The sequence below is a fragment of the Centruroides sculpturatus genome, unplaced genomic scaffold (genome assembly GCF_000671375.1).
Source record: "Centruroides sculpturatus isolate CEXI.00-Female unplaced genomic scaffold, Cexi_2.0 scaffold733, whole genome shotgun sequence".
In the NCBI taxonomy this organism is placed as follows: Eukaryota; Metazoa; Arthropoda; class Arachnida; order Scorpiones; family Buthidae; genus Centruroides; species Centruroides sculpturatus.
The window spans coordinates 247,934-259,197 of NW_019384975.1; the positions used below are offsets into that span (position 1 = coordinate 247,934).

An 11,264-nucleotide genomic window follows, 5' to 3' on the forward strand; every position below is an offset into this window, starting at 1 on the left:
TACGGGGTGACACCAGTGATTAAAAATATGAAAACTTTAATGGCACAACATACAATTTTTTGCTTAAGTAATTAATAATATAAAAGATTTTTAAATAAAAACTCATAACAGCCAGGAAAGTTATGCAACTTGTTGTAGATTTTTTTTATCAATGTTCAAAATCCAAGTTATGAAGTCAAGAAATTATAGTTTTAATAAAGATTTATAAAAAACTTCTGACTTCATTGTAACATGCAATCTGAAAAACTTTCTGAAGTGTATCTGAAAACAAACTGATTTTGCTGATATTTTTAGATTTTGTTTTAAACAATTGTATTTACAAATGTCCAATAGATATTACACTATATAATCATTAAATATAAAAACAAAATTACATTCATTAAACTTAATTTTAATATTGTCAAGCTTTCAAAAGGAATATGGAAAAATTTAGGATCTTAAATATCTTAAAAATAAAAATATTTAAAAAATTACAAAGCATTTTCATGTCTGTCATTGTTAAACAAAACATTCATTAAAAGAAAATATATACTAATACAATTAATCTTCCAATGCTACATTTGTAATTTATATATTATTTTAAAATATAAATATTACATAAATATTGCAATTACAAATCCAAATTCTCAAATACTTTTAATAGTTGAGAATTTGAATTTGTATTATTTTGAAATCTAATGAAAACATTAAGAGTTATTTTATTCTCTATATGACAATTATATTATATAAGATCAATATAACAGTTAAAAATCCTGCAAATGCAATATTAAATTATGTTAAATGCTTTAATATCAATTTAATTTATAATAGCATTAAAATAAAATTTTATTAAAAAAATAATTTGTTTCCACTGTTGATAAATAGTCCTTACAAGTTAATGAAACAATAATATTCAAAAGGTATATTAGTTAAAGAACTGTTCTAAATAATCATTATTAATTTAACTTATGGGCTACTTCAGGAAAACTTAACTATGTTTTCTCATATAAATTCCAATTTATAAATTTTTAAGATTATTTCAAAGCTATGCATTTAAAATATGATGTTAGAAATAGCAACTTTATCATTTTTATCTATTGAATATGCCCTAAAATTCTTTTTTATTTTTCATAATCATCTAAAAGTATTCTTATTTGTTCATATAAAAAGTAGTTTCATTAGAAATTGCATTGTAATGAAATTACAGATTCAAAATCATTTCATAATTTCTTATTATTTACATTTGATACCTTTCAAAATATCCTATACCAAACATAAACAAGAGAAATAAGCTATAATAATTTCTCAAGCAAGTATAAAACCTTTCCAGATCAGTGGCATTCCAAAGCTTGTCATTATTAAACAAAACTTTCATAATAAAACAAATAAATAGTATATATATAAGAATAACCATGCACATTTTGTTTGGCATTGCCTATTAAAAACTTGAAAATTGTTCAGGTTCAACATACTTTCAAACTAAATAATTCTACAAACAATTTAACCAATATATTGGCACTCTGATCAAAACACTCATTTTTTTTTAAACTTCACATACACGCTACCCATTATAAACTGATTTCTGTGTATAATTTAAATTTTATGAATCAATTTATGTAAAGTTATTCATAAAGTAACTGATTTCTAAATACTTTTAAAGTATCGAAATCCATAAAATTAAAAAAATAAGATTTTATAAGCATAATCCAATTTTTTATTTATTATCAATAATCTCTAGAACTGTTTATAATAATATTCTTATAAATACATTAAGATTCTATCAGTCTTAATGTATTTATAAGAATCTTATTAAAAACAGTTCTACAGAAATCAATTTTTTAGGAATTTTTTTATTGTAAACATCAACAGATATTCAAATCAAACTTTTGATGTTCATCAACTCTACATTTAATGTATAAAGTTGATAAATATACTTATATATGGTCATGATTTGTGAGGTTTAGTTTTACAAACGAGTGCTGTGCTGTACACATACTGAAAATCAGAACAGATGTACATCTACTAGTAAAAAATTTGAATTACATTAACACTTACACAGTTTACACAAACATAATAAATGATTACAAAACACCTGTACATATTGTTCATTAACAAAATTCAATCAGAGACACCCAAAAACAAAAAAAAAAAAACCAAATTTGTGTTCTTTCAGCAAATGATCTCTAACAGATGAGTATTTCTTGTGCTATCTCTTGACAATAAAAATTAAATAAGTAAATAATATTAATTTTTACAGAAAATCATTATTTATTCATGAAACCACATGTCCTATGGTGCCATTGTTCTTTCGAGAAAAGTATGCTGAGATTCAGTTGAATACTGGTATCATTGACCACATGGCACTGAGTATGTGTTTATAAACATCAAACATTTTATTACATATTTCTGACTGTCATGTTGTTAATAAAATGAGATCTAAGTGTATAAATTTCAAAAATAAAACATCAAATTTTTTAATTTCATTCTTTTTTTAATTTTAAAGAAATCAAAAATAATATTACTATTTATCTACAATATACAACATAGGAGTGATCAAAATTACTGCATGTGTAAAATGCTTTAGACCAGAGCAAAACTGGAGTTTACAGTAAGATCTAGTTGGGTACATATTAAATATAATTTTAATATTTATTTACATCTTTATCATGTTTATGTAAAATTTCATGTTCAGAATAAAGTTGATATTAATTTATATTTATGATTAAAATTATTTGAAGATTAAATGCAATTTTAAGTGTAATACACTCTAGTTAAAATTTCACATGTAATTTGAGATAAAAGATGAAAGTCTATGAAATTATCAATAATTTCAATACTAAACTATATTAATAATTTTGAATATTGGATAAATGGAAATAATTTTGAAGTTTCAAACAAGATGGTCTCAATATGTCAATAAATACTGATAAGCATGTTATTTCTTCCATGTATATATGAACTATATATATATAAATAATCTCTTTTTCTACAATATCTAAATTTTATTTTATGAATCAATTCTAATAATCAAATTTATTAATTTTTAAAACTATAACTTAGTAATTCAAATTCATATCATATTAGTTTAACAGTTAAGAAGTCTTACATCAAATTCATTAATATTTTTGAATTTTAACTTAACTCTTGAAATTTACTCTATTAAAGTAAATTTCAAGAGTTGCTACAAACCAAAAAATACATAACAGTTAATCATCATTTTTAAAACTTTACTCATATTCCTATATTATGCAACTCATAGCTCATTTTAATCATCATTATTTATATTATGAATCATGCTAAGCAAATTTTTTTAAACAGAAAATAAAGCATTATATTATAAACATTATTTTAATAAATTATAACAAGTGATGCACTCAAGATGTAATCTTGGGGGAGCCAAGTCAAACAGATAAAAATTTTGGTTGAAGTTTACCTCAGTAGTCCCAATGGCCATGCTTCAGTTATCTTAGGTTGGTTAGGTTAGGTCAGGCATGGCCAACATACGGCCTGCCTAATAAATTTATGTGGCCTGCGATCAATGTTTCAATATTAGGTAATGAAGTCCGAATAGCTCAATGAAAAATTCTGACGCCGAAAAGAAAAAAAAAAAATGTCAACAACTCACAGTGCATTTAGAGTTAACCCTCCATTACAAATCTCGTAAGTGCAGCATAGGGTGTTGATAAAGCATGATAATGTGAAAAATGTATCTGTAATCTCTATCTACAATTCAGTCTCTACGGGGTGACACCATAATGAGATCTTGCACCACCTCAAAATCTTCCTAGGACAACCTCTGATTCGGCCCGTGGAAAAAGTTTTCTTTCCAATTCAGCCCAGGGGCAAAAACTGTTGGCCACCCCTGGGTTAGGTTAACTAGTTTTAGTAGACGTTTCCTTTTTTTTCTTTTTAGGTATTCCTTTCTTCTGTCTACTAAAAATGTACTTAAACTAACCTAATCTACATAAGCTAACCAAAGCATGGCCATTGGGACTACCAAAGTAAACTTCAACCAAAATTCTTAATAAGAATTCAATAAAATTCTCACTTTCCATAACCACTAATTCCTAATATAGAAATATAAAACATACAACACAATATAAATAAAAAAATTAATTTAAATTAAGAAAATATTTTTTGAAAATTCATTAGTGTTTCTTTTCCTTTTACTTTGAGGGTGACAGGGCCACTCATCCCACCTTTTGGTGCATCACTGATAACAATGGCTGCATTCAGCAGACTCAACAGTTGTAATCAAGCAAATCGATAGCCATTACATAGCAATCCGGATCTGCAGAACAAGTGACATTGCATCCGAACAAATGCCTCATCAGTCAGTTTCAGCTAGCAATAGGTAATGTAAATAAAAGATGCAACCAAATGTGATGTCAAACACTAAACACATTCTGAAAGAGTGCTACCAATAGAGGGCATTCAGCAGAAAAATATTCAACAGTTCCGGAACTGCCGAGTCTGCTGAATGCAACCAATATGTTTATCAAAATACTTAGAGAGTATTACTTTTCTCAGCTGCAAACACATTGTTATTTGTAATTAAAAAAATCAAAATAAAATATTAATAAATGGCATTACAAATGACATATATGGAATTTCAGCGTTTGACATTTACACACCCCCATGACAATGCCAAAAAAAAATAATCTGAAACAAAAAAAACGTTAAACTTTCCATTATTTTCATATTAAAAGATTACCAAAAAGAATAGAAATAAGTTTTGTAATTGTGTATATGTAAATTGGTAAAGCTATTTTTAAACATCTGTTTTACAGAACTTTTAAACTGGTGTAAATAACGTTGTTATAACAAAAATGGCGATGAAATTATATTTACCTTCGCTTGAAAACTTATCCCATGTTGAAAGGCTTCTTCGTTATGCAGAGGTATTCTACTATCATAGGCATCATCGTTAACTAGATTGTACTGCTTTTTAGACGGCATTCTGCAAGGCACCACTATAATCCTGATTCCATCGTTGATTTGATTTTTACCTTGTTACTCAATCAGTCCTTCGACGTTAACTTAATCATATTTACTTATAAATTTACAAACGTATACAACGGATAACCGCACAAATTCCTTTTATCCGATTCCAACCATCGTCTGCTTATTGCCATTTACGTTAGGCTTAAATTCAGTTAACGTTAAACTGTTCAAGTTACCTTTCATTGAAAAACATTCATTTCCGACAAAATTTTAAATACTTTCTGAACCAAAATAAGCATCACGTGCTAGTTTTATTTTGAATTTGTTATCTGTAAATCGGTCTAACATTCCTACACTGATTGGGCCTGGACGATTTATCATTTGGCGTCAAATCACATAGTGACCTCTGGTGAAGAAATTCAAATTTCAAAAAATAAATAAATAAATAAATAAATAAAGGTAATAAATTAAAATGCGAAGATATTTCGAATATAAATGAAAAATACTTAATTGATGTCATGATATTTATTTTTTTAAACTTATATTAAATTATTTAACGTTATAAACTAAATTTTTTTTGTACTTTTTACGTTACGTTTCTTCGAAATTTATGATAACGATAATTTAATAAATTAATACGCCTAATAACAGCTTAATTATTTTTTTTTATTTTTAATGTTAATTTTATAACGATAAAATATTTTTAGATTCTTTATCAATTCATGATGTATTTGGCAAAGACAATATTTTATTAATTATTACTTGTTTTAAAAGAAAGCTTAGAAATGTTTCTTATTTATTTATTCTTTTCAATAAAATGATAATTATAATTTTTTTAACTTTTTATTTAATTTCAATGAATTTATTAAAATATTTTAAAATATATACTTATTTATTATATTGTATTATGCACAGATAGAGAATATAAAACAAAAAAATATAATAAAATCTGCCAAAAGATGGCGCTAAATATATATATACAGTATACTGTATATACGAGTGTATAGTAACAACCTACAATAGCCAGGATCTCAATATTAGAGAAGAAGAAAGAAAGTCATTTGCTCTGAACACGTGTGTTGATGCAGGTGGTTTGCACGAGTGCTGATGACCGGACTTTCGATCAAATGATCAATAATAATACTATTGCAAAGATGCGCTTGTTATGATAGTATTTTCGAAATTTTAAATTTTTAAAATCTATATATGCATGTACTGTTGAGTTCTAAAGATTCGTTTTAAAATGGTTCCTTGCTATGTGCGATTTTGTACATCAAATAAATCGAAAGAAAGATGAAATAGTAAATCTTTATCACGGAAAATAATAAAAGTGGCACCTCTATAAATTTTTGTATTACTTTGATAATTACTGTACAGTAGACCCCCCTATAACGCGGAGATACGTTCCTCGTTATACGAATTTCGCGTTGTAGGAATCCTTAAATACATGAGCCAATCGCAGCCCGACACGTGTCAAGTTTACGGACTACGGCTGTTTGAAAAGTTTTCTTCCATAAAATTAAGTACAATGTTATTGTATGAATTATTTAATGAAAATATTTAGAATTAAAATTTCTGTTTTAATCAAATGTAATAATTTGGAGCAATATAAGGAATTTCCTCCCTAACATAGATTTTTATAATTATTATGACAATTAAATATTCATGTGTTGTAGTGCTAGAGTACAGTTCATATAATTGCAATACTGTTATTGTTTACGGCTTATTATTTTATTTCGTTCATTTATTTACTTAAGTTAGAATATTGATTTTAACTATTATAATGTTAAGTTTTTACTATTTGTATATTTGTTACACGTGTTTTTAGTTTTAAAATAATTTTCATTATGCCAATTTTTGTTGACGGTAGGTTAAATAGACTACATTTCGATAGCAAGACTAAAATAAAGATGTGAGTTTTTTGAAAATTTATCATGAATATTGAGATAATCTCCCTTAAACATTTCTTTATTCTGTATTTCTTCTTTTGTGTTTGTCCTTCACTTATTTTTAAACTATAAGAAAACTTTACATACAATTTTAAATGCCTATAGGACGAAAAGAGTCAGAACTGAAAAAACAAACTAAAAAGTCCATTATGAATATTTTTTAACTCTTTCTACCTTGTGGGCATTGAGAAGGTCCTTTTTAGTAAGCCCATTATGGGTTCGGCCAGATCCACAATGTGGTAGCTGGGTGGTGAGAGATGGGAGCCCGATATATCCAGACGGACAACATCCGAAAATTTTCTAGGAGTTTTCGACCCGTCCGGATTCGATTCCGGGTCCCACAGATCTGGGCCCTTATACCCCGTTCGCACCGAGCATTTCGATCTAGATTGTGGCTAAGGTCGGAGCCTGTTCCGTGGTGCGAACGCTCTCGACCGTTTCAACCTCGACTGAAACGAGGTTCAATCGCGATCGACTGGAGAGAGTTCTCGAAACTAGATCCAGTCATAAGAGAGATCCCACAATCCCACGCGCGCGAGAAAATACAAGATGGCTACGGAATACGTGTCGGGCTATCGACAGAGAAATAAAAAAGACAGCTGGAGAGACGACAACATCTGTCTATTATTATATGTATGGCAAGAAAAAGTATTTATTTCTAACCAAAACTTCCATTTTGTTTGTTTGGTGTTTGTGACTTACCGCGTAGTTACGTCAGTTTTATGATCGCGTGTAATAGCCAGGTTCTTCTCGAGCGGACTGCCTGTGCGAACAGCACGACGTTCGACTAGCGACAGTCACAACCAGATTGTAGGTAAATCGAGATTGAAGTGAGTCGTGGATTGTGTGCGAACGTAGTATTAGTCTCGAGTTTTTCGTGTAACAACTCCCAACGTGTTGAAGGTGTCACGTGGTACCATCTCACACTCTGACGTCAAATTGGTAGTCTCGAGTTCTAACTCACGTGCTTTCCCATCTCACCATGCGAGTTGCTACTCACGTTGAGTCGAGCATGTGAGATCGCTACACGAAAGTGAAAATGGCTGACGGATACGTAATTCTTATGGCTATCGAAGAGTTAGAAAGAGCCGAAAGACGTTGTTTGAGAAGACAACGAATTTTTCGACCACGAGTAGATGACATTTCTTTTCGTGTCAAGTCAATAATAATAAAAAAATTTTTAATTCATAATTGATAAAATTANACACGAAAAACTCGAGACTAATACTACGTTCGCACACAATCCACGACTCACTTCAATCTCGATTTACCTACAATCTGGTTGTGACTGTCGCTAGTCGAACGTCGTGCTGTTCGCACAGGCAGTCCGCTCGAGAAGAACCTGGCTATTACACGCGATCATAAAACTGACGTAACTACGCGGTAAGTCACAAACACCAAACAAACAAAATGGAAGTTTTGGTTAGAAATAAATACTTTTTCTTGCCATACATATAATAATAGACAGATGTTGTCGTCTCTCCAGCTGTCTTTTTTATTTCTCTGTCGATAGCCCGACACATATTCCGTAGCCATCTTGTATTTTCTCGCGCGCGTGGGATTGTGGGATCTCTCTTATGACTGGATCTAGTTTCGAGAACTCTCTCCAGTCGATCGCGATTGAACCTCGTTTCAGTCGAGGTTGAAACGGTCGAGAGCGTTCGCACCACGGAACAGGCTCCGACCTTAGCCACAATCTAGATCGAAATGCTCGGTGCGAACGGGGTATAAGGGCCCTGTAGGGTGCAACCTTCTTAATACGTCCTGCAACCTCCAAAATAATAATAACAATAATGCTGTGTAAAATATGTATTAAAAATTACCTTTGAATTACGTAGAAATTTTCACAAGTAAAAAAAAATTATTAAAGTTTGTTGAAATCTGTTTACAACAACAACAAAAATAGCCTTTGAATTGAGTTGAAAATTTAAAGAAAAAATTGAACTTAAACTTCTAACGTAGAAGGTAATTTACGTATTTTAAATAAAACATAATACAAAATATTATTGTAAATTTTTATAATAAAATTTTAAAAAGCAAAGATTATCAATACTCCATCACTCAATCTGGTTCTTATTTATACTACTTAATCTACTTATCTATTAATAGTAATGAAAAGTCCTGCTACCGAGAATGCCCTTTCCGATTGGTCGAACGACTATGAGTGTATACGCAGTGATGGGCAAACTACGGCCCGCGGGCCAGATGCGGCCCCCTGAAATGTTCTATCCGGCCCGCGCGACATTATTCCTAATCTGACGAGTAAAAAAGAATACAGGCTGTGGTGGTTGATGCACCACTTAACTTGAGTGTTCGTTGATTATATAAAATAACCGAAGCTTTATATCTCACCATGAAAGTTTATTTACAATCATGTACAAAATTTTGTTTTACACTTATTGAGTAAAAGCTCGATCGGTTACAAGCATGCTTCGGTACAGAACATCCACTCGTCGTGCATAGCGTAGCCGAAAGAGAGAAAAAGAAATATGGCGGACGGCCTGCACATGTTTTTATAGCGCCACCTGGATTTTCAGATGCAGCTCTAGGTTACAATTATATTGGCCCGCCTAAAGTTTTCTTCTTTTCCTTTGGCCCGCTCTTTAAAAAGTTTGCCCATCACTGGTGTATAGCAAACAAATAAATATCCTTATTTATATGTATAGATTAAATTATTGTTGAACTTTATTTTTTAATAATTTTTTTTATATTAATTACTAATGTGAATATATTTTATTATAACAATTCCTTACATTTTGAATTTTATTTTTCTAATAAACAAACTATTGTATATTCATTTAATTTTGAAAATTTAATAATTTTTGATGAATTATCAAAATTTTGTTTCGCAAACCGAAATGAATTACATTTTAAGTGGTACTCTACAGATTTGATAAGACCAATTTGACAAATTCATCATAAATAATTCTGCCTTCATCATCTATCTTCACTTCTTGAAACAGTTCATCCACTTCTTCGTTTGTCAATTTCTCTCCTTGAGTTGTTAGAATGTAACGTAATTCGTTCGCATTAATAAAGCCAGTGCCATAACGATCCAAGATCTTAAATGCATCAAGAATATCTTTCTTGTTGAATGTATCTTTCATATGTTTATTTATCAGATGCAAGAACGTAGAAAAATCAATAGTGTCAATACCACGTTCACTCAGTTCATCTGCAATGGCATTTAGCTCAACTTCTGATGGATTATAACCGAGTGATCGTATCAGGGTACCAAATTCTGTACATGATAACGTACCAGTTCCATCTTTGTCAAACAAGGAGAAAGCCTCTTGCAGTAGTGTAATTTGCTCTGATGATAAGTTATCCATCTTCTAATTTGTATTATAATTCTTAATATTCCAAAAGAATGATTATTGTAGTTTTTGTATTGTTATTTAAGTGTTTGTAAATTATCTGATTCTTGAGAATATTATTTTCGACTTTTTATGAAATGTTTCTTTATGAAACATAGCGAAAATATGATAATGCTTTAAAAAAATAGGAAAATGTTTAGTCAAATAATTCTATATATTAAATTAACTTTTAAAATTTAAAATATTACTTGTTACATCAATTTTTACATTTATATTTTGTAAGTAAGAATTGAATTTATAAAAATTTTGCATGTTAGAAAAAAGAAGGTTTAAAAATTTCTGTCAGATTATATATTCCTTCGTCGTTTTTCCATTACATTTTAAATTTCGATTCCTCAGATAGCCAGATGACCAATCGGTTAAGATGTCAACCTACCGCTCTGAGGAACCCGGAAATGAATTTAAACGAGTCAAAATACACAGGAATTTCTCGAGGAGGTCCGTCCAGATATGTCGCCATCCTTCACCATCCGTTCGCTTCATTGTGAACATGGCCGAATCCATAATGAGTATAATTTTAAAGTTCCTCTTAATGCTCAAGAAGAAGTTAAAAATGATAAAAATATTTAATATGAATTGGTTTGGTTTATTTATATATGGCAACGCGATACCTGGACGATCTGCCGAGGGGGATGCCTCTCAGGAGGACTTTCTATGGAAACAGCTTCCTATTTAGGTGTTACGGCTCTATGTGGCCAGGCTATTGGCGATGCACGAATCAATGACAAACTACTAGTGTTCAGTGGTTTATCCACTTGGCAACTGGTGGACGCATTTAAGATGAAATAAACATTTTAAATATATATGTTTGTTAGTTAGGCTTACTTTATCTTTGAAAAGAAGTAAAACATGTTTAAGAGAAAAAGCAAATTCAGCTCCCGACTTGAATCTTATTATTCCTGATAAAAATACTTCTATATCATTACTCGAGTGAAATGAAATACTGTAACACCAGCAAATCGTAACATCGACAATTTTTATGTGACCAATCCGGAAGTATCAGGACCTGTTTCTC

The 11,264-nt window shown here is 30.0% G+C and overlaps 2 protein-coding genes across 2 annotated transcripts in view; both read right to left on the reverse strand.

Annotated features, from left to right (window-relative positions):
- LOC111632666 (carboxyl-terminal PDZ ligand of neuronal nitric oxide synthase protein-like) overlaps positions 1 to 5,362 on the reverse strand; it is an 11,003-nt gene extending 5,641 nt beyond the window's left edge. Inside the window, exon 1 of the mRNA XM_023377161.1 lies at positions 4,831 to 5,362. Coding sequence (XP_023232929.1) covers positions 4,831 to 4,938 — 108 coding nt within the window. The 5' untranslated portion in view covers positions 4,939 to 5,362. The remainder of the gene's footprint in view (positions 1 to 4,830) is intronic.
- Positions 5,363 to 9,621: 4,259 nt separating this feature from the next.
- Positions 9,622 to 10,270, reverse strand: LOC111632664 (calmodulin-like). The gene has a single exon (XM_023377160.1). The coding sequence runs from the start codon at positions 10,202 to 10,204 to the stop codon at positions 9,755 to 9,757; it is 450 nt and encodes a 149-aa protein (XP_023232928.1). The 5' UTR covers positions 10,205 to 10,270; the 3' UTR covers positions 9,622 to 9,754.
- Between the last annotated feature and the right edge of the window lie 994 nt (positions 10,271 to 11,264).